The sequence below is a fragment of the Nomascus leucogenys genome, chromosome 4 (genome assembly GCF_006542625.1).
Source record: "Nomascus leucogenys isolate Asia chromosome 4, Asia_NLE_v1, whole genome shotgun sequence".
Taxonomy (NCBI): domain Eukaryota; kingdom Metazoa; phylum Chordata; class Mammalia; order Primates; family Hylobatidae; genus Nomascus; species Nomascus leucogenys.
The window spans coordinates 34,734,393-34,759,450 of NC_044384.1; the positions used below are offsets into that span (position 1 = coordinate 34,734,393).

General features: G+C 40.3%; 1 protein-coding gene across 1 annotated transcript in view; it reads right to left on the minus strand.

The window, feature by feature from the left end:
* SETBP1 (SET binding protein 1) overlaps window positions 1-25,058 on the minus strand; it is a 388,368-nt gene that overhangs the window by 15,082 nt on the left and 348,228 nt on the right. Inside the window, 1 exon segment of the mRNA XM_003267525.4 lies at window positions 14,455-14,625. Within this exon segment, the coding sequence (XP_003267573.2) occupies window positions 14,455-14,625 (171 nt within the window).

Here is a 25,058-nt window from a genome sequence, read left to right on the forward strand (position 1 = left end):
ATAAATATAATTCTATAAAAGTCATATACGTCCAAGATTTCTGTGCTCTAGGTAAGACATCCTCAAATCCTTCATCTGTGTTTCCTATCAGATGAATTCTAGATCAAAACAAATGTTTCATTTTGATCATTCTCTGGAGTTTATATCATCTGCTAAAGTTGATCTGAGATTTTAGTGCCTAGAATTGAACTGATTTTCTAGATATGAAGCGATTAGTACAGAAAAATTGGTTTGATTATTTTCTGTGATCAAGGCACCACATTTATATTAAAAAAAGCTACATTTTTTAAAAACTGCATTTTTTTCCCCCAACAACATTCTACTGTTGGCTCATGTTAAATAGAAGCTCAATTAACTCCCTTAAACACTTTCATATAAATAGCTACCAACACTGGCCAAGGCTATGTGGAATTGGGTGTTAAGCTTAAATGCAAGCCTTGTATTTAAATCTGCAAAGTTTAATTTTATTAACTTTGTGAATTAATATTCTAGTCTGTTGTGAAAATTTTGAAACTTAATTTTGTTTTCTCAGAGTTCTCAGATTTTTAGGAATTTTTAAGGGGCTCGAATACTCTAAAAGTTAATGCCTGTCCTTTTAACTACCTCTGGGCTGGATTCAAGTGACTAAAAGCCATGCTATCATTTTTTCTTTATTGAAGTTTTTAAAGAAAAAGATGTCAATTTACAAAATTAACTATCTTTGTATTCTCCCTAAAAACAACAAGCAATTTACGCCAATTGCTTTCGACTTTCTCATGTCTGTCTGGTTAGTAGATGATGGATGAACCACAGAAACAATAATTTTGCATAGCCTACAGGTGTATGTGCCCAACTCTATTATTTCTGTAAGTGTCAGAGCGGATATTACATCTGATTTTGAATAGGGAAAAAAGTCTTGCATTTTTCTTTTATCCAGAGGCAACTCTTCTGCCCTAGTGGGAAAAAAAATAAAATAACACAGAGCAATACCAGGCATTGTTCCAGTGCTCCCAAATTTCCACTGGAATTCAGTTTATAATTCAGTCTTAAAGCTTTTTATGAACACTTCATATCTTTGTATATTCCACCCATTCTTTAAAAGTCCAATTAAGTCGTCTTCCTAAAAGCCATCCATGGACTCTCATTTCAGCATTCATCTGTTTGCTCCTCTCTATGTTGCCTGTATCTCTCTGATGGCACTTCACTTAGTCTGTCCTCTATTATGATTATGGGATTAATCTATATTAACGCTCTTCTTAAATTGTATTTTTCCTAAGGGACAAGGACCATGTCTTAGCCCTTCTTATTAATGCTTGGAATAAACATTGATTCAGGCCCAGTTTGTGCCAGGCACTGTACGGGGCATGGAATGTTGTGCCTTCCCCCTAGTGAGCAGCAGAGTCTAGCTGACTTACTTGAAATCAATCTATGTGACTTGACCTGAACAGCACTTACGATCTATTTTGTAAAGTCTGTGTTTGAGGCATGAAAGGATGTTTTTGGAGATTCAAATCACTGTCAATTAAATTAGGTCCTCACATATTTCAGCTGTTCCCTACTCCGTTCAGAGCACCATTAACTGAAAAGTCTCTCAGAACCAAGTACTGTGAAATATAGACCAACACCTAAACTTCATTCCATAAGAGAAGTGGAGTTTCAATGACAAAAACATGGACTAAAGCAAGTTTGGAATTTATTAAGAGTCACTAAGAAAACCAGCTTGAACATTTAAGGACATTAAGGATATTTAAGAATGTTAAGATTGACTGAAATGACGGGTCCCCTGGAAAAGGAACACATGTACATATTATACATTAGAGGGAGAGAGAGAAGCGGGGGAAGGAATGGTCTTTTTTGTTGTTTTTAAATAGACTTTTTTAGAGCAGTTTTAGATTCATAGCCAAATTAAACTAAAGGTACAGAGACAGAGGTTTCCCGTATATTCCCTTGCCCCAGCACATGTATAGCCTCCACCATGAATGGTCTTTTCATTGCCAAGCATATGAATCAGAATCATAATGGTTTATTATGGGAGAAGGGTCATATGCTCTCTTGGCAAATATATATACATTCACATTCTGAGTGCTATACTAGGAGTTTTTTGAAAAAAAAATTGCTTTAACTTTTTCTTTTTTTCAAGTATAAGCTTGAACAGACTCAAGACGGCAAACACTCCCTCCTCAATTTAAGATTTGACAATTTAAGAAGAAAAAGCTCATTCATCATCTTTCCCTTTTAGAGACCATAAATTATTGGCTCATACACCATGTGGCTTGGATTCTAGGAAAAGTTAGTGTAAACAAATCCAAGTTACAATGCGTGGAGTAGGAGAGTGAGTCATAAACAAAACACAGACATATGCTCTCATATAAATAAGAGCCTGGATCATCAGCTTCCCAGAGTCTGCTTCCCATTAATTACACAACAAAATGAACTTTCCATATGTAAAGCCCAAATCACTTAACTCTGGCAACTTGTATAAGACAAAGACCAGGATTGTGACTATGTAGGCACTAACAAAACTAGATTTCAAAATAAAAAATGTCCTCTCAAAATATCTTCAGGCATTGGAGAACAAGAAGATCCCCTGGAGGAGAATTTTTGAGTAACAAAACTATCCCCAGGCACTCCAGGAAGACTGCTTGGAGGCTGATATGGATCCCTGCTGAATTTATAGGTAGTGTTAGGCATATTCTCTTTTGTTCTGAGTCCTGTCATTTTTCTGTTGCTGGCTAGCCCTGGATCCTGGCCACACACAGTGTTCACACACATTGCTGGGACCACTGAAAAGTTTCCATTACTTCGATCAGTTCCTTCTCTCTGTCTTTTGAAACTATCCATTGATAGCACTAACTCACATTTCCTGATTGTCTCATGAAGACTATCTGGTCTCTTTTAGTTTAAAGAGGTATCAAGGAAAACATAATTCCTGGGGAAGAGTGTTCTTCAATAGGTCAGACACTCCAAGAGAGAGGGAAAGTGAGGTTTTTCCTTATGTCCCTTTCAAAAGCTGATTCCATAAAATAAACTAACAGAGTTAGTTCCAATGGACATTAAAACAACAGATCTTAAACTTTAGGTGTCCTGGATAGGGGAAAGAGGAGGAAAAGGACTTTTACTCTTCACTAATTGTGGGGGTGAGGAGGTAGCTTTCAACCATTCACAAACTCAAGGACTATTTTTGTTAACAGCTATGCTTTGTATCATACCTTACACCATACACGGTAAGTAGAATACATTGCTTTTCCCCTCAAATGAAGGCAAAGGGGAAGGAACTAACATTTTTTGAAAACCTACAGTGTATGTTGCAGTATTTCACGTATTTCCTCATTTAATTGTGATTACAACCACTTGAGGACCTTGATTAGTGTCCCTTAGTTTCTCTACAGTACAGAGATGAAAACCAAGTATTTTTTTCCTAAGAGCACACATCTCAGAAGTTGTGAATGCAATAATTAAAGCAACGGCTGCCTCATTTCAAAGCTAGTTTCATGCTATATTTCCTTAAGAAAGCAAAGAAGACAGGGAGCTAGAAAAAGACTGATAAAACCTGGGTTTCCTCATTAATTTTATACTCTTGTCTGTATTGGAGTGCCAAATTTCTCTGAATTTCACCATCTCAAAGGCCTTTTCCAACCCCCTAAATTCCATAATTAAATAACGGAAGATATTACTGCAGATGACACATCATTGCTGCTAGACTAACTGTTCCTGCACATTGTTTTGATTCTGCTCCAGTTCAGTGCCTTCAATGGCTCCCTGTAGGGAGCCAGATATTCAAGGTACTGAGAGAAGCTGGTCAGGGTTATGAAGAAAGGTAGGAGGCAGGGCATGGTAAACACAAGAGACTATGGCACATTTAATGGGGAAAATTTATCCTATTCCAGTCAATTGTTGCCAGTTAGAAATCTGAGCCCAAAGATGACAGTTTCATAAAGCCAGAAATCTTTATTATTATGTAAATCTTCTGATGTTCATAAACTGCTAATTAATTTTTTAAAATTTATAACCTTCTGTAGGCCAACCAAAACACAAGCGTAGACAGCAATTGGGCCATGGCTGTCATTTTGCTATCATTGTCGGTCAGAATAGTCACCCTGCCTTATTCTAGACTTTCGGGTACTCCATCTTCTGATCTCAAATTTCCCTTCCAGACTCATCTGCCATTATTTCCATATAAATGCTGTATTCCTATCTCCTAGCTTCTGTCTGCTTACCTAATTCAGTTTATCTTTAGAAGTCCATCTTAACTCTTCTCTTCCCAAAAGAGAAATCTCTTAGTACCATTTAGTTGAAAATTCATGACCAACCAAATGCTGAATAATAGTTCTGTTAGTATCTCAGATTGTTATTCGATTTATTCATTTAAAAATACTATTTACTCATCTCATGTTTTGGAGGCAGGCCTTCCCATGTAGTGTTAAAGCTCCTCTGCGGCAGAGGCAAATCTTCTATTTGTAGATGTCATTCATAGAATTGAGTGCAGTGTGGCAAGTTCTTAAAAAAAAAAGGTTGACAATTTTTAACAAAGTCTTACAGATGTTTGAATAAGATGAGCTTGATATAGCCACGAATGCCCTCAAGGGTAGGGGGCTTGGACTGTGTCCTGAGATAAGAGTATTTGGAAGGGGAGTGAGGATACATATCATTTTCTAAAGGATAGTTAATGGATATTATGATCTAAGTCATCACATAGCTAAATTGTGACTTCACATGATTAAATCCTGACATGAGATAACTTCAGTTCTGACATGAGAGGGTTTCATAAAATACATGTTAAGTTTTAAATATGTGATTGGTGTTTTCATCTGCTATTTCATTTCTTTCTTGCTCCTGCCAAGAAGGCAGAAATTACTTTTCTCATTTCATTGATGAGAAAACTAGAACTCAGAAGTCTCAGTGAGACTTTGTGACTTACCTAAGGGGATGGATTAAAAAGTATGGCAGTACTACAACGAGGACACTGCAAAAACCTTGACCCCTGAATTTCAAATCCAGTTTCACTCTGCCTCAATGTGGTGGCCAGAAAGAGTCCAAGTTTCCGAGTTCTCAGTCAGGCAATATTTGTAACCCTCTGGTCTCAATTTTCTCATCTGCAACATGAAGTGTTTGGCAAAAGTCCCTTGTAGTTTATTGTAATCCAGGTTTGTCTAGTCTGTTCCAATTGAAGCAGCAGGAGGAGACTCCTTGGGAGGATAAGTTGGGATGACTCCAGTGTCTCCCAGGGAGAGAATGGAGAGAGCAGACAGGTGAGTAATCTCTCTCTCTCTTTCTCTGTCTTTGTCACACCTGTCTCACAATCCTTACTCTATTCTCTGTCCCTGCCTCCTTTCTCTCCATGCCTCTTCTCTGTCTCTCTGCTGTCTTAGACTGACTACAGCCTGCCTCGACCACTTAAGATCATTCTTAATGACAGTCATTACATAGTTCTTCTGCATTGCCTGAGACCATTTCCGCAGCAATGAATGGGAAAGATTTTGCCCTGCCACCCCCTACTCCTGCAGCTGGGCTCACTATGCCAACTTTATTGGAACCAAGAAGTTTTTCAAAAACTCTCCATTAATTACAGAAAACCCAATGCACAGTGCCCCCTTCTCATTAACACAGTTGCTTTCAGTTGCCACTAAATTATCTCGCCACCATGACACCAACAATCTAATTAGACTTCCGGAAATGGAAAGCGCCAGTGAACAAGGCAGGCACCACACTTTCATCTCAAAACTGATCATAAAATATCTGTGCCCTTTCATTCTTTGCCACATAAACTCTGCCCCTATAAGAGTCTCCTTTCATTGTCTCCCATTTATAAGGAGGAGCTTGAATATTTGATATAAGATGAGTATCTTAATAGAAATCACTTCACGTATGGGAGGTTTTCTTTTCCGAGTGTGAGGTCATTACAATAATCGCACCTGACTCCCTGGGCGTCTGATGCCTCACAGCCAAACCTCCCGCTGGGCGTCAATGGAGGTGTGAATGATACTATCACTGGGAAGAAGATAAAACGTGTTATTATCATTACTCTATTTTTAAGAGGGTCTGACTGTGGCATGAGGTGGTTGGGAGCATAATCTGTATGAAGCATTCAGAGAAGATAAATTGAGTTAAACTTCTCAAGACACAGCACTTTGAAACCTGTCATTAAACCTCTGTATTTCCTAAAATCTCAGCTCTGGAGAGAAAATAATTAGCTAAGTGAAGTCCAGATATGTCTATTGAGTATCTACTAAGCACCCAGCATCGTGCAAGGTTCCTGACATTCAAATAAGATTATAAGTTGCTTAACAGCAAGGCTCCTGGCTTTTGCTTCTCTTATTTTCATTCCATACATCCCAAGGTTTTGGGAATTGAGATGCCCAATACTTATTGAGTGAGACAAAATCTAAACAGCAAATGGTTGCTGCCCTAGTGAAACCAATACTCTGGCCACAATGCAAAACTAACAGATACAAAATAATTAAAGTACTGCATAGGCTGATGCACTCTCCAATTTTCCATTGAGTAGCTTATCCTGAAACTCTCACAGAACTTCTGAGTGAAGGAAGACACATATGCATGCATATTCCTTCTTCTCTGAATAAATACACACTTTGGCAGTGCAAGTACAATGGCATATAGGCTGAATCTTTAACTCAAGAATCATCATCTTCAATACGCTGGGCAACGAACCAAGGGCTGGGCCGCTATTAATGAACAAAGGAGGCTGGAGGGCTGCCAAGTTGTTCTAGGTTGCTCCATCTGGCGAACTTTCTTAGGATGGTTTGCTGCTTCTGGATCTATTATAGAAACTGAAGGAAAATCACTGCCCCTTAACTCTAATGAATATTACAGTTCATACACTCTTGAGTGGACCTTTTCATGAACCAAACACGTTTGTGCAGGAAACAGTTGTTCAATACGCTTTGGCTAATATTTAGCAATTACTTACTGTTTGCCCACCTCAGTGCTAGGTAAAGTTGAATAAGATCTGGCCACGGGGACTATGCGATCCTCTGGTCCACTGTGGGACACAGGTGGAGCACAGACACTGTATTAAATGTAGGAATCAATGATCAATAAGCTTATAGGGAGCCAGGGAGGCACAGATGATATGGCATTCAACTTGACCTTGGTGTGGTTCTCAGTATGAGTGTCAGGGAAGGTTTGTCAGACCTGGAGGCACCTATGCTGAGGCTTGAAGAAGCATCATGAATTAGCCATTCAAAGGGCATGAGAATTGGGCAAGGGGGAAAAAAATAAAAACATTCCAGGGAAGAAAACAGACAACATCAACAATAGCAGCAGCAAAAACAGCACCCACTTGTCAAACTCTTAGTATGTGTCAGGTACTTTGCTAAACTTCTCCTGAGGATTATCTCCATTATTACTCACCACAATCCTTGACACTAGGTCATATTCTTTTCCCCATTTTACAGACATGAACACTGAAGTCTTGAGATCACCTAGCTGGTGAGTGGAGCACTGAGATTTCAACACAGGCAATATAAAGCCAGAATACATGCATTCAACCAGAGCATTTCATGGCCCATGTGTGGTGTGTAGAAAAAATGAGCCAAAATTTAGAAACAAGGCAAATGGAAGGAGACAAGTCCTTTTGGGCCTCCCCAAGGATTATTAACAGTCCAGGAAAATGTGCCCTTGTTGGGCTTGCTGTCCACTACTGATTAAAGGCTTGGAATCTGCCAGCTTCTTTTTTGAGGGGAGGATGGATCTCGCTCTGTCACCCAGGCTGGAGTGCAGTGGTGAGATTTCGGCTCACTGCAACCTCCGCCTCCCAGGTTCAGCAGGTTCAAGTGATTCTCTTGCCTCAGCCTCCCGAGTAGGTGGTGTTATAGGTGCCTGCCACCATGCCTGGCTGATTTTTGTATTTTTAGTAGAGAGCGGGTTTCTCCATCTTGGCCAGGCTGGTCTCAAACTCCTGACCTTGTGATCCACCTGCCTTGGCCTCCCAAGTGCTGGGATTACAGGTGTGAGCCACTGCGCCTGGCCTGTATTTTTTTATTTATTTATTTTTTTTTAGTAAAGACGGGGTTTCACCATGTTGGCCAGGCTGGTTTCGGACTCCTGACCTCAGGTGATCCACCTGCCTTGGCCTCCCGAAGTGCTGGGATCACAGGCATAAGCCACCGCACCTGGCCAATCTGCCAGCTTTTATGTTAACTTGTGGACTTTTGCATAGCAAAGAAGCAAATGATTTTTGTTTGGTAGAAAAGATAAACCACAAGGTTATGATTTTATTGCCTGTTAGGACACTAACTGAACAACTTGCTCTACACACTTTCTCCAGTGCCTGCATTCTCATAATGCCCTGTTGTCTAATTCTCCTTTGGGCTGGCTTTACCACCATGCTGTCTTCTGCATTAAAGAGTTGAATGAGCCTTTGAAATAACTTTAGTTTTTTGAAAATAATACCGTGACAGTGGAAATCCCAAAGGAGTTGAAATTTGATTGAGATTTCCAAGGAGATGAAGCTGGGGCAGAAGGCAGGGCCAGATTCTGGAAGGTTTGGTGCTTCCCTGGGCTTCCCTTGGCCATAGGAGAAGCTCAGCTGCTCTAGGAGGTTCAGATTAAATCAGAAACTAGCTTATTTCTCCTTCAAGAGTGAAAATAACAACAAGTCTTGGAGGTTTTTCAGAAGGCTTTTGGTGTGTGATGGGGAAACATAGCAGCTTCCAACCCTGCTGAGTCCCTTGGTGGCCCAGAGCTGCAGGAGGGAGTGCCTTTCATGCACGTGTCATATTCAGCACAGCTTTCAGGACAAACCGGCTCATTTCGTGAGGCTTCAACGTGAGCCCACAGGTAGCATTTTCAGACAACTTGAATGATTGCTTTAAATTTAAGCTTTGTTTGCCCTGGATCTTCTTTGGGAGGTTTTCTACTAAACATTTTAAGTGATTAGACTGGGCACATAGGAATATATTTTACAATTTGGAGACTTCTTCAATGTATATATTTATGGTCCCTGGATGTTCCAAATCCTATTAAATTGCACCTTTATTTCTTCTATTTTGGTTCTTCTAAAGCTAAGATTTTGGCTGGCTTGACCTGTTATTTTGGTTAGGGACTCCACGTCATGATTCAACACAATAACAAAAGAAGTAAAATAAATAATTGCATCATTCTTAAATTCCTGTTCATTGCTCTTTTTTGTAGCTGGATATTACATCACTATTCTGGGCCCCTTCCCACAGATGGCAGCTGGCTAAGAGAAAACTCAAGTATCATAGAATTTGGGAGCTGAAAGCAATTTTCACATCATTTTGTTTTAGCTACTAGTATACTGAATTTTATTCTGATTTTATAGTATTAAGAATTCCCACTATTATTTGTAATGGTAACAAATTTTTCAAGCTTAAGGTTTTGCATCTTGACTACAGGTATCAGTTAGTTCTGATTGGACTGATGGCTGGGCTAATAACAAAACGATTTCCCTAATACTAGTCCCTGCCATGAGAAGCAAAATGCCTAAAAATTTAACATACTTATGAAATTTAAATATTTTTACTTATTCATGGGCTCTGGTAGTTTTAAACATGGTAGATAATATAGTTTGAAATAATAATGGATTAGCCTTGATACAAAACAGATAGAAGCTAAGAGCTGTGCTCACTCTACTTCCTTGTTATCTCGAACTGAGCTACACCTCGAGCAGTTGAGATCCGATGATAGCATGGCTGATACATGTTTGCTTTTTTTTTTTCCTCCTTGGACTTAAGATGAGAGAATGTTGGTGTGTATGTGTTTGTGTGGTGTGTGTGAGTGTGTGTGTGTGTGTGTGTGAGTGAGAGAGAGAAAGGACATACTTGTCTTCCCATTATTGCTAGTCTAGTCTTTCAAGTGCAAAATCATACAGATTTTGTTGCCTTGATGTTTTACTGAGTTCTTACCACCATTTGGAATCTACTTATTATATAGACTCATCTTAGATATAAGGGGAAGAAACATGTTTTTGAAATGAAATCACAAATTCTCTATACATTACATGATCTCCCTAAGAAGTTAGTTCAACATCTAGAAAATCAGAAAAATCAGCCTGGCTTATTCAGGTATGGATTATCTGATATGATTATTAAATCATGATTGGGCTAGTGTAATAGAAGTTGTTTCAAATTATGCCTCACTTTGAGCAAACTTTAGTGGCGCTTTTACTGCATTAGCCGTAATTACTCACAATAATGATGCAGTGCTCCCTTGAATCAGACCTCCTTGGCTGCACCAGGGGACTGCAGCTGATCAATAGCTATTGAGCAGTTTGACCACCGAGGCTGATCTGTTTGAGCATCTCCGGCAGCCACTGCCATCCTCCCTCCTGGTAGCTCACAAACTGACATGTTCCCAGCTCGCCACTCTCTCCTGCATCTCCTCGATGGCCCCCTTTTACAAATCAATAATGTCATAATCAGTATGCCTCTGAGACTCTGAGAAGGTAAAAAAATTGCCTGAAACAAAAAAATTGGGGGACCCATATAACACATGCATATATGCATACAAGCTAGAAAACACATATTTGTAAACCCTTAACCCATATTCATTTCTCCCATATTGTATTGTTTATAAAATAAGGTGGGAATGTTCCTTTGTTGTACTTTTACCAAAGATCACCTATTTGAAAAAAGTACTGTTCTTATATAGGTTGATAAATTATTTGGTAAGTATTTTCCAGCAGCCTACAAAGTGCCTGTCAAATGTTTTCCATTTAATTGTCATTATGCTTGTAATCCCAGCACTTTGGGAGGCCGAAGTGGGCGGATCACCTGAGGTCAGGAGTTCGAGACCAGCCTGGCCAACGCGGTGAAACCCCGCCTGTACTAAAAATACAAAAATTAGTTGGGCATGGTGGCATGTGCCTGTGATCCCAGCCACTTGGGAGGCTGAGGCAGGAGAATCGCTTGAACCTGGGAGGTGGAGGTTGCAGTGAGCCAAGATTGCACCATTGCATTTCAGCCTCGGTGACAGAGCAAGACTCCATTTCAAAAAAAAAAAAAAAGCAGTTTCAAGATTGATTATGTTTTTCTCAGATGTCTCTCACCATATTTAATGCTGTAAAAGCATACAGCTACTGCCTCTCAACCATTTGTTTCACTCGGTGATTATTTACTGAGCATGTACTATGTATCAGGAACTGTACTAGGTATTTTTGCATCCACTCTTTTTTTTAAATTTTTATTTTTTTGAGATGGAGTTTCGCTTTGTCACCCAGGCTGCAGTGCAGTGGCGCGATCTCGGCTCACTGCAGCCTCCGCCTCCCGGGTTCGAGCAATTCTCCTGCCTAAGACTCCCGAGTAGCTGGGATTACAGGAACATGCCACCACACCCAGTTAATTTTTGTATTTTTAGTAGAGGTTTTGCCATGTTGGCCAGGCTGGTCTTGAACTCCTGACCTCAGGTGATCCACCCACCTTGGCCTCTCAAAGTGCTGGGATTACAGGCGTGAGTCACCATGCCTGGCCTGCATCCATTATTTCTAAATAAAATTTCTAATTAATTGAATTACTTCAGTACCTTCTTATCTCAATACATGATTTCTTATATTTGTTTTATAAGCCACCTAGTTTAACTCTTCTTTCCTTTTTTTTTCTCCCTGCAGTTGTGTGGGTTTCCACAACCATTCTGTAGAAATGATAACCTATTAGAAAATAAGCTGATCCCTGCCTAAAGCCAGAAGTAATTCTACCTTGCTTATAGTGAAAGATGTAGAAAGGCGCTCTAAAGAAAACAAAAATCAAGTGAGTTGTTTCATCAGAAATATATATTACTGTACTATATATGTTACTATATATTTCAAGCACCTAATTAAATAAGATCAAGTCCAGAAACTATTAACTACCTACTTTGTGCTTGGCTTTGGCTAAAGCTATCTATCTACCCCATCAAATTATGAGTTTCATTCACTGTACTCCAAAAGAAGTAGAAGTCCATATTTATGGAGGAAAAAAATCTGCCTTTGCTCATGTTGGGACTATGACAGAAGTGGGAATCCACTGGAAATCAGGCAGTAAATCAGGAAATTTGGGTTCCAATCCAACTGTATGACCTCAGGAAAATCTCTCAATCTCAAGAGGCCTCAGTTTCTTCACATGTAAAACAGAGCATTGGCCACAAGCCCAGCCTGTGTGTTTCTAGCTCTCCCAGGTTTGTGGGAAGCTTTTTATCTGTGGGGAGTGAAACCTCAGGAAGGTCTGTCTTCCAGCACCTGGGGTAGATATCTGGCCTATTTCCCCCGAAAAGTCCAGCTCAGCAGCCAGAGACCCGGAAATGGACCAAATCTGTGAAATTCTCTTGAGGGTCTCATTTAAGTACTGCCAAAAATAAACAGCCCATTCTTGCATCCTGCAACAGAGGAGTCTGGGCTCAGCTCTGATTACCAGGGAGGCAAGTAGGAAAGTATAATATCACCTGTTTCTTCTGCTCATTTGGCATATTTGTAAATTATTTACTGGATGCACTAGAGGAGGGAGGCCCATTAAGCATGTGATCCCAGCAATAAGTTCTCTTATACTGAAGGGAAAGAGTGCAGGGGAGGAAAATGGGGGACCACCTGTCTTTGGCCTCAGAGAAATATCTGTGCGTAGCCGGCAAACGTGGAAACACAAAGGCTAATTTCTCAATCCATAAAGGGAGGTCTCCAGTGCTTAATTGACAAGGTTGAATAACCACTGATCTGGGTGGGTGCAGACCATAGCCCAAATCTTTTGCTTAAGCCAAATGATGTCTTCCTTGAAGTCAGCCACAGCACCAGTTCCCACTTCCAAGACTCTGCCCAACTTGCTCCCTTTGTTTGGACACCCTCCCACCAAGGTGCTACTAATCCATCAAGTCTCAGGAGTAACTTCCTCTGCATTTCTCTGTGACTTTCCCTCCTTTGTCTTCTTCTTGTACTCCTCACTGGCACTATTTACCTAGCAATTCCACCAAAAACTTCTTGTTTCACACCACATGAAGGCTCATGATCATATTTGAGAGACGACCCCATTCCTTCAGAGCAAGAGTTTTCAAGTGGCTGGAGAGAACACCATTTCCAAGAGATGTTAGGAGATAGTCCCAGAAAAAAGGGTTGTGTGTTTGGATATGATTGTGTAATTTGGTGTCTCCCTCCTGCAACCTCACAATGCACACTGGTCAATGCAAGGCCCTGGAAAGCCCTGCAGGAAGGAACCAGGGGTAAGGCAGCAGCTTTTCCTACACCTACTTTTCTATGAAAACATCCTTTATCACAAAACACCTACTAGTATTTTGCTGAATTCAACTGGGGAAGTGTCATTCCAAGTGTTTCTTTCTGTTATTTCAACTGGGCTCATTTTCTAATCACCAGTGATTTCCACGAAGGAGGTAGGTATGTAGACAAGTTGAGTTCTTTGCTCAAAGCAAACTGCTAAATTGAAAAATGAATTTGGACTAAATATTAAGAATGAGTCTCTTCTTGGGTTTCTAACAGGCCTTTCTAAATACTGCAATGTGCTTGCCACATTTACATTAATATGTTAATTCAAGAAATATGTATGTAACATTGTCATGCTGCATGTCAGGGAGATAGCAAGAATCTAAACGGTTGACTGCCTCAGAGGTATGTGCAATTTTGTTACATGGGAGAAGCTGCAGTCTATGAAATGATGGGAACTGCATGGTAGAGATTCTGGATGTCCTGGAGGAGCTGTGACTAGCTGGGTTTTAAGGACTTGTAGGATGTGATTAGGAGTTGAGTAAGGCTGTCTCCAAGCTCAAGTGTTAAGACAAACCCAAGGCCTGTCTTCCTGGAGGCAGGGATGAGCTTGACACAGTGGAGGTGGGCACAGGGGCTGGTGGGAGGCACTGTGGGGAACAGAAGTGGAAAGGACCAGGCCGTGGAGAACTGAGATATCTAAATAAGGCGTTTATATTTTATCCACTGTTGGTGAGGACTCCGGGAACTACTGAGAAATTCATCAATTCATGGGTAGAAGGTATCGATGCATCAATAAATCAGTGATTACTGTCTTTCAACCCTGATGAGCAAGGGAGGCAGTGAAATGCACTGGTTGAGAGCATGGGCTTTGGAATACTGACTGTCCACAGGTTCTTGGGGCAGGCTTCTTTACTCTTAGCTTCCTCTTCTGAAAATGAGGATTCAAGTGTTTATTTTGTGAGTTACACGAAATAACATATATAAGGCCCTTGATGCAGAGATTAGTAATTCCTAAGGCTTGATAAAGAGTGATTAATAATGTTAGCATTTAGTTGCTACTCAGTGGACCCATATTAGAATAAAGTGAAGAGCTTTCCAGAGTACCCACCCTCCACATTCCCAGGAGATCTCCTTCTTTTCTCAGATCTCCTCCCACTTCAAAGAGCCAGTGCTGAAACAGCTCCCATGTTCAGAGTCTACGGGAGGATGGCAAAACAGAGAACTCTTACCTGTATTCAACAGGCCATACTCAGTGGGCTTTCTCCACATTCATCTTGCTTGGGGTGAACCCAAAGCATCTGAAAAGTGCTCACCTGCGTCTGACGTTGCTGCAGATGCAGCAAGGAGAGATAACACTGGGGCTGGTGGAATTGTAACACTGTCAACTGCGGCTGGCTTCTTCCTGGTCATCATGGTGGGCACTGAGCCTTCGTTCTTACTATGCACTGCTGTCTGGTCCACTTTTAAGTGGGGACTTGGCATCCCTAAAAAATAACAACCCCAAAGCTTTCAGTCAGTTTAAAGGAACAGGAAGATAGACAACATGTAACCTGGACATGATCTGAGGAAATGGTCAAATGATTTGAACACCTCCTTCTGGTACGACAAGAATGAAATTTAAAAATGCTTAAAGAGAAAAAATAGCTATGACTGCTTTTGCTTTTGTGGCTGAAATTAGGAGTGATGTCATTCTAGGTTGGCTGCCTGGAAGTGGTGGGGTCACAGCATAGGCCTAATGAAGCAGAATAATCCATCAGGTGCCCGTTTGCCTTCTGAGGATGTACATTCCCATCTTTACAGAGGCTGTGCTGTGTGCAGCATGAAGGGGAGTTCAGAGTGGGAGAGACATGGCTCCCACCCTAGTAAGACTTCTCATCTCATCCAGCTGGGGAAAGAAGACTGAATGAGAAGGAAAAATTGGACAGCAAGCTCATGCAGGCTTGTGTTTTACTTATCCTAAGTGTTTGGGGAGTTCTAAGGATGCAGAGATCAGTGTTGAAAGAAGTGAGGAAAGGCTCATGCGGAAGCTTCAAGGATGAAGGAAAGGCATTTTCGGTAAGGGCATAGGCTAAGGCATGGGTGGGGAGTAAACATGATCCAGATGAGGCCAGCATGCCGGAGGTGGAAGATGAACTGTGGGGATTAGTGTGTCATCAGCCTGTAGGGTAAGGAGAGCTGGTTTGGGGGCCTTTGAGTGTCTGGTCATAACAGGCATCATATGTCATGTCATGATGATGCTGAAAAGCCTGAGGAGTCAGGAGGTGCCCTGTAAGGGCCTAGAAATTTCCTATGTAACAAACAGTAAGAGCTATTCTGCATTCCCATTTCCTGAGCTTGAATCTAGGCTCTGCAACTTTCCAACTCTGTGATGAAGAGCAAGTTACTTAATCTCTCCAAGTTTTAAACTTCTTTACTTGTAAAAATGGGGTGGTGATGATACTACCTTGCAGGGGCTGTTGTGAGCATCCAACAAGTCAATCGATGTAAAGAGCTTAGAACCGTGCCTAGTGCATAGTCTGTGCTATAAAAGTGCTTAACATTATTATTATCCCTATTATTGCGACTGTCATTACTATGACCTGCTGCTTCCTCAAAACCAATGGTAACCAGCAAGAAAAGGGTCAGTTCTTCTCCCTGACACGACTAAGAATATATAGGCACCTTCCCGCCGACCCCAATGCAAAAACAAGGCTCTCTAACTCATCCAAATCTAAGTTGAGAGGCTGAGGGTATGTGAATCCATTTCAAATGGTTACCTATTCAGTTTCTTCATCTGTAGGCTGCATAACACTAACAGCAGCAACAACAAATTGGGCCTTACCATATTGGTTCTTGACTCATTTTTTCTATCCCAACTAACCTGAGTGATCCAGTCCCCTCCCAGAGTAACACTATCTCACACAGTGAGATCAGCTTCTCTTGGGCCTCGTGGCAACCCTGTGAAGCATGTAGTGTGGATATTACCATTTTCTCAATTTTACAGATGAAAAGAACACATTTCTAAAGGTTAAAGGAGACCTGAACTCACTCATACAGTTCTTAATGTGAAAGCTGGAAGTTTCCAGGTAGCTGGACACTAAACCTAGGGATCATATTGGTCCACCTGGCCAAACTCTAATACCTGATCATGACCCCAGTCTGCCAACAGCATGTTTCATGCTGAGGATGAAGAGGCCCCAGTATCACACCTGGATAAGGCATCTGTAACTACCTAAGGAAGACAGTCATGCTGACATTTAGCTCCTTCCTTCCTCCTATTCTCCATTCCAGTCTCTGAAACTCCCAGTTGTGATACCATGAACAAAAATGCCATTTATGCTTTTCTTGGAGTTTATATTTCATAGCACTTTGAAGGTGGAGATAGGCAAACATCAAATTCTATGACAGACAGATTGCAAGGCACAACCATCAAGAAACTAGAAGGTGTACGCATGTTCTCACTCATAGGTGGGAATTGAACAATGAGAACTCATGGACACAGGAAGGGGAACATCACACTCCGGGGACTGTTGTGGGGTGGGGGGAGGGGGGAGGGACAGCATTAGGAGATATACCTAATGCTAAATGACGAGTTAATGGGTGCAGGAAATCAACATGGCACATGGATACATATGTAACAAACCTGCACATTGTGCACATGTACCCTAAAACCCTAAAGTATAATAAAAAAAAAAAAGATACATAACACCAGTAAAAAAAAAAAAAAAAAAAAAAAAAGAAAACTAGAAGGTGTAGCAAGTATGTATAATATGCCTTGTTTGTAAAATTTGCAGGTGTGCTCATCATGGGCTAGGTACAGACATATTTAAAATGCATTCAAAATCATCTGTAAAGCGACACATCCAAATAGGTAACAGTGGTTATTCTGAGGAATGAGAGCTCAGAGACTGGTAAGGAAGAGGGAGTGTTTTTACTTCTTAGCCTTTTTTTTTTTTTTTTTTTTTTTTTGAGACAGAGTCTCACTCTGTCACCCAGGCTGAAGTGCAATGGTGCAATCTTGGCTTACTGCAACCTCCACCTCCTGGGTTCAAGCGATTCTCCTGCCTCAGCCTCCCGAGTAGCTGGGACTACAAGTACCTGCCACCACACCCGACTAATTGTTTGTATTTTCAGCAGAGACGGGGTTTCACCTTGTTGGCCAGGATGGTCTCGATCTCTTGATATTGTGATCTGCCCGCCTTGGCCTCCCAAAGTGTTGGGATTATGGGCATGAGCCATGGCGCCTGGCCACTTCTTAGCCTTCTTTATTGTTAATATTTTAAAAACTCACAAACATGTATTAAACTTTTCATTCCTTTCAGAAAACAAACACAGTTTGGAAAATATCCAGAAGCCTATGGGCACTGGGGCAGAATGACTGAGGTATTTTCACAACTTGGCTGCTAAAAAAAGTCTGATAACGGGCAGAGCAGGCATGAGTCTGATGAAAATTTCCCATTTTGGTACACTGCACCACCATGGCATTCCCACCGAATGGATGGAGGCAGAATTTCCATGGAACACTTCAGGAAATCTAAGCGGTCAGTTTCTATTGCATAACAGCTCCTCTGGAAAAACTCACTGATATGTCATCTTTATACCTGTGGACACAAGTTGGGAAGGTAATTCTTTGTTCAAATTATGCTATGCTTGGGGCATGAAGGCCATAAACAGGATTAGCAGTCAGATATTTAACTCTCACTTGGGAATAAACGGAGTCAAGTCACTTTAGCTGTACCCATTTTTATGCAAATGCTCACAATCCAAATTAGTCTCAGTCCACATCAATTCATTAGAGCTGATCCAATCAGACCTCTCATGGGTGTACTTTGCTACTCAAGTGTTTATGTTACAGAATATACTAAAAGTAATAAAATGATATTTAAAACATTCTATAATTTAGATGGTCACTATTAGCTCTCTTGAAAACCCCAGATCCTTTAGAATTTTCTAGATTATAGTACGGCTTTCTAGTTACCACCCAGTGATTTTGAAAACAAAAAAGAAAAAAAAAAAGTCGGACATTTTTTCTCAGCCATTTTTGGATTTTGAAAGGATAATGGAAACAATCCTAGAAATAACACAAGCAAGAATATTAAGTAAGCTTTAAACAAAGGCTAATCTATGAACACTTATTAATCCACAAAATCTATCTGAGGGCAGAGGTGTCAGGAGACGGTGATGGGGTACTGGTCCTTGGGAGAGTGCATTGGGCAGGCTGGCCACTGGAAGTCTCTTCATTACCCTTCATTCCAGGTGGTGACTGATATTCTATGATGAGCAAAAGCAAAGTTGGGGGCAGGGGGGGCATTTGAAACGTTTCTTCCCAGCATGAACCAGGCTTCTATCAATGGGAGGGAGATCTTTGATGCTAGAGGGTGATCATAAACAAACCGAGATTTAACCTTGTACTGACTGGACCATTGAGATGTAGCACCACTGCTTACACAGAGACAATCTGTAATGCCACTGGTGTGCTCTGGGAAGGGATCACTGTCTCAAACTCAGAAAGTAGACTGTATGGAGAGCACCCTTGGTAGGCGTGTTCAGAGCATCCCTAAACCCCAACACGAGACAAACTGCACTGAGGATTGCCTATTTGGAGGCCAGTAAGTTTTTAAAGAGGAAAATAACAATGCTAATAACTTTGTGGATCCAACATCTGTTCTTAATTAAAAGACACAGCCGGGAGGAAATACAAAAAAGTTAAACCTATAGGAAAAACATTCCGCTATAACCTATCGACCTCTATTGATAATTTTTTTTTTAAAAAGTCTTTGAAACTGTGCTGTAGCCTATGTAGAAATAGTCACTCATTTTCAAAGGTAATTTCTCATAGACCACTTATCCCCTCAAACCTCTACCTGCACACCGTGTTTGCATTAGGGACTTGATTTATGGATTCCTGCTCCTTCGATGCAGAAGCTGACTTCCTGTTGCCTTGGTTACTTGAAGCTCAGTTCAAGGTTAAACTACTCCCAAATCAAAATCAGTGGCAGGCGCTGCATCTAGCGGCCAGGTTATTGACTGCCCCAGGATGCGAAAAGGTCAGAGACCAAAGCATTGTTTACTACCTTAAGGGTAAGTCAATAGCTTCAATATTTCGATTCTGTTTCTTCCGAAGTAGTAGTTGCTGCTCAATTACCTCTTCCCCAGGTTGCTCAAGGTCACAGAGGTCATGAAGGAAAAGTAGGGTCTACGGTGGCTGACTTTCCCAGGATCCCTTTAATGAGCTCTGCAACCTTGGATAATAAAAACCAGCCTCGCCTTAGAGAAGCGGTATGTTGTTCCATGGTTTATAAAGCTAGTTATCTACTTTATATCATTTCTCTATAGGAAGAAAAACAAACAAAAATCTTTGTGGGATGGCTACTATTTACTACCCTTTCCTAGATAAGAAAGTCAAGGGGTTCAGATAGGTCATCTGATCTATCTAAAATAACACAGCTGTAAGAGGTGGGATGATCTAGATTCTCTGATTCCCAGTTGGTTCTTTGTTCTGCATAGTTTCTTTAAAATAAAAGAGGCGATGGAGTCATCACCAAGGGATTCATATGTAATTCATTTTGTAACATCCGCTGCAGAGCACAGTATATCTGGCAGATAGTATGTGATTAATATAGGCTTGTTGAACAGTTTAATTAATTTTGTAATTCTAAGATTTGCAAATGTAGATATTTCATGGTGACAAAGCCCAGGCTGGCATGGTGGAAGAGGCTGACACCACTGGGATGGTTGGTCCCTTTAGTCATCTTCCTGGCTCCCTTTACATTGCAGAAGACAGATTTTGGCATAGAGTAGGAGTTATGTTGAGCAGTTAGTGGTTTTTAAACTTGCAAAGAGCTTTGATATGCATTATGCTATTTGTCCCTTGCAGCATCCCTGTGGATGACAAGAGGCAAATGGTAAAACCCCTAATTTACGAACAAGGAAATAAAGGCACAGAAGACCAAGTGATTTGCCCAAGCTCACATATCATATGTGTGGATGAAACGAAGCTGAAATCCATGTTTCTTGACTTAATTCAATGTTCTTTCTTTCCCTATAACAAATTAGACTTTTGGGTAAACCAGTAAATGACATATTTTTCACAAGAAAAAAACTACTCTTGAAAACTTGATAATAATTCCCTCACTAATATATTGGTTGTCTATTCAGTTATTCTATTGTTCTTTTTTCTGGTTTGCAAATGAACTTCATTCATGGCAATAAGGGGAATCGACATTACAGAATAAAGTGAATTAAGTAATAGATACCTGTAGATTTTGGGAAATAATATTTTTTTTGTGCCAAAGTCAATAAAAGTTTTATTTTTAAATATAGCACTGGTCAAAACAATTAAAGGCCCTTTTCCCCAAGATTTACATTCTAATAATTTTTGTGTAGCATAAGGGTAGCTGTGGCTTTTTATAAGGGCAATGAAAGAGCCTAAAGCACTTTTTAATCATCAGAAGACAGAGCCTGTGCTACTATTCATATGACATCTTTGGGTGAATTAGAAAAAGGCAAATTCCAGGTGAATACAGCTCCATGGACTCAGAGCTTAGCAAAGAGAGGGCACCTTTGGGCAAATTAGAAAAAGACACAGCTTTCTGTGTGCACATGAACCCCAGGGTCTCATAGCTTGGGGAGAGGAGCACGGGATGGATTTTTTTCCCCATTCTCCTCCCATGCCAGGCACCTGTGAACAGCAAACAACCTGCTTAATCAGAGATGGTGACCCTATCAGCATTAGTTTTATGTCAAATGAGTTTTACTTCATTCTAGGATGAGTGAAGAGATGAACGAAGGAAATGTATCATCATCACCTTCATTCTAAGATAAATTTCACCTTTTAGGATGAAGGTTACTCTTGGGCAGAATACTATTTACTGAATCTAGTAAATCATTTGGAATTTAACAATTATTTGAGAATTGACTAGCAAAACTTGGAAGTTGTCATCTCTGTCTTCACAGAGATGGTTTAGAAGTGGAGAGGGCGGTAAGACAGAAACACCTATAAAATTGATAAACCAAACAACGAAGGAAGTCCAACAAGTCCTTCACAAATTAGGGAGCAAATGAGATCTCTATGGGGTCTAAGGTGACCTCCTGCTCATCCATTTATTATTTCAACGTTTATTAAGAATCCATAGGTGACAAGCACCATCAGGCCTCAGGAACTTCAGTCCTTTCCGAACGGAGTCAACCATCCACTCAGGAAGATACACACAGGTACAGAACTCTCAATATTAAAAGTTGGGTAGAATTCCACAACTGGAAGCAGAAGGACGGCCTGCCAGGGCTGGAAAATGACCACAGCAAAAGCAGAAATTACATTTCTTTGTGCAGCTGCAAAAAGAGTGCTTTGGATGAGTTGTAAAAAAACAAATACTGAGCTATGCCTGGAAAGGCAGCTGGGAGAAACTAAAACCACATCTTCTTGTCAGGTAGAGTTCAGGCCTCCTTCCCGTTTGTTGTCTCACCATCCTGAACATACTTCTATAACAGAATATACCTCCTGTTTCATACTTATTTGTTAATTTCTCTGCCAATTCTTCTAGGCAATTGCAAAAGTTTTGGGGTTACAAACCATGTCTGACTTCCTGTTGGTTCCCCGGCACCTAGCTTGGTAGATACTAGGTACTTACAAATGTTAGATGGACACATCTATCTTTCTAGGCTCAAACCTTTTAGGAAACTGCACTAACTACTTTAGCCCACATATTCCTCTATTCGAAAACTCTTTTTTTCCATTAAAGTGTATATAGTATACATGCTATAAAATATAGCAAATAGGTAAAGAACATATTCTCTAGAGTGAGACTACTGGTCTTACTAGCTGTGTGATCTTGGGAAAGTTACATTAGCTTTCCATGCCTCAATTTTCTCATCTGTTAATGAGGTTGTTGTGTGGATTAAAGGAGTTTACATATTGGGGTAAACAGAAAATAATGTTTCCCCTCCAAAGCTGTCCACATTCTAATTCCTAGAACCTGTGAATATGACAAAGGTAAATTAAGATTGCAAATAAAAATTAATGCTGCTAATCAGCTGACCTTAAGATAGAGCGAGTACTCTTAATTATCTAGATGGTCATAACACAATCACAAAAGCCCATTCAAATGAAAGAAGGCAGAAGAGAAGAGTTAGTGAAAAAGAGATATGACGATGGAAACAGGGTCAGAGAGATGCTATGTTGCTGGCCCTGAAGATTGAGGAAGGAAGTCATGATCAGGGAATGCAGATGGCCTCTAGAAGCTGGAAAACAAGGAAATGGATTATCTCCTACAGTTTCCAGAAAGAAATGGAGCCCTCCTTGATTTTAGCTCAATGAGTCCCATTTCAGACTTCTGTCCTCCAATACTGAAAGATGATGCATTTGTGTTGTTTAAGCCACTAACTTTGTGGAAATTTGTTATGGCAGCAAGAGAAAACTAACACACATGTAAGAACACTTCCTTTGGTGCTTAGTTACAGGAAACACTCAATTGTGTTAACCATGATTACTTCTTAGCACTACACTTAGTGATTGTCTCATTTTAAACTTATTTCTTATGTAAGTAAAGTTAAGTGTGTCCCCTACAAGATTTTAATTCCTGAGAAAGCGGAGACTTTATATTCTTTTCCTGTATCTTGCTAGCATAAGGCTGATCCAAAGAAATTATTCAATGGATATTTATGGTTAATATCTTATATGAGAGAGAAGTAATTTGCTAATATGAAAGTTAAGAGATTGAAATTGTGAGACATTGGGTTATTGCAAGCTCTTCCCCATGACTGTTAAATGAACTTGGACAAGACTTGGAATCTCATTCTGCTTTGGTTTCCTCCTGGTCAGAATAAATCACTATTCTGATTCTGAGCTTTCTAGATTCAGAGAAAACACTATACACAGTCTGGCTAGTTCTTGCCTTCTTAATTCAGAAGTGCAGAAATAGACTGAGAAGATAACATTTTTGTTTGTTAGAAATACTAGATTTACATTAAAGAGTATTTTACTCTATGCAGTAAATTCTAATGATGCAGAAGTCACTCTCTCTCGATTCTATAGTGGAAAGATTATGCCAGCTCAAAGGTGTTTTCTAGAAGTGTCCGATGACATCATTTAGAATGGAGAGGTATTAGACATAAAAATTGCAAAGAGGAGACATCCCAAGTTAAAGGTTTTAATTTTTCTGCATCTCCAACATCAGATTCTATTCTTCCCAGGTCAGTGGTAGTAGGGGAGGGAGAAGCACATATATACACACAGAACCCAGCTTAAAGTTCATAGATATTTTTAAGCTCAGGTTAGAATTCTTGCCTAAGTTGGTTTGTACACACACATACACACACAAGTGTGCACACATACATGCTACAGAAAGACAAAGCACAGAGAGACAGAACCAAACAAAATGCTGATGTAACTGCAACCATGCTTTAAAAAGTGCAGAGACAATAGGGTGGTAACTATTCTCTGAAAAGTATAACAAAGGGAGTTGCAAAAGGTACCAACAAGGAAAAAACCAATGCATACATGTAATTAAGACCAATTTAATAGTACAATGTATAAAGCATGCACGTTACATCCTTGGCAATCAGGTAGGTTAAGAATTTGCTACAGTAATAGACATAAAGCATGTTACAGGCTATTGCTGAACATATTGGAGCTTTGGCAAAGTAAAATCAAGGTAGGTTAACGGTGGAAGAAAGCTAGTCCAGTCCTTCCTGGGTATCTGAGTCCCAGAAAGGGGATATGACTTGCTGTGCCTAGTGTCACATACAGAGGGGGGCAGACGCATGATTCTGACACTAGTCATGTCCTTGGATCATCTCAGGCCAGCATGCTGGCTTGGTGCTCAAAGGTTATACTATGATACTTCAAGAAACCAGTCTTCTTTTACTCCTGGTGCATGCTTGTTATGCCATACTCACAGCATGGCTTAGAAACAGACCAAGCCAAAAGTGCCAGATGTGATACAAGCTGTAGGGCCATTGTCTCTAGAAGATTCTTCTCTAGATTCTTCCTAATGTGAAGGACTTAGTAATCAATGCCAGTTAATATAAACATCTTTTGTAGTGTCTTCCTTTTTACCTCTAGAGCACATAGTCGCAGAGCACATCTGCATGGTAATACAAGATCTCAATGCTAACTGGGTCACCTTATTTGCATTTTGATTACTGCTTATTTAGAAGCCACATTGAAAAAAGAGCTTGGTATCAGGAGCTTAGTGCATGTGTGCACATAAATATATGTCTAAACAGATAAATGCACATTTACTGGCTTGTGCAAGATTAGCCCAACATGTCCTCACCTTTTATGGACATATCTGTAGAAGTTTGGCCATGTATTGATGTTGGGATTATAAATAAGGTTATGGAATATAATTAGTGTTCTCAACAAAAGATCACCCACTGTATATGGCTTGAGAAATCAATTCAGCATACGTTCCTTTTGTTAAGTAATCATGTCTTTTGAGATGAGAAAGTTGCATTGTTTTAAGTGCTTTATTGGGTGTCCTTTCTTCAAACCACCTACTTTATTTCACTGTTTGAATTCCTCCTGTAGAATACAAATACATAGTGATTGTGTGCAGGCATGCACATGTAGATACAGAATGTGTGCTAGAAAAGCTCTCCTCTTTGCAATAGAAGTGAAAAAAAAAAATCAGAGAAACTCAGACCCATCGTTAGATAGATCTCCTAATCTTTATCTCTAGTAGTTCAGTCAGATGAGCTAATACCATGATGATGGCTCTGAAATCTCTTAGGAATTGGATGAGGAGAAGTGATAGTGATGAACTCCCAGCTAATAAACACAGAGTGCTTATTTCGGGAGAATGATCAATTTCTAGATGTCCTGAGGCTTGTCTGATACAGTTGATTTACTCATCCTCGCTTACCTCACTAATAAAGCCAAAGTCCACCATCAGATTACAGAGGTTCCTGGGATTTCTTAAAGGGGCAGGAGAAAGCC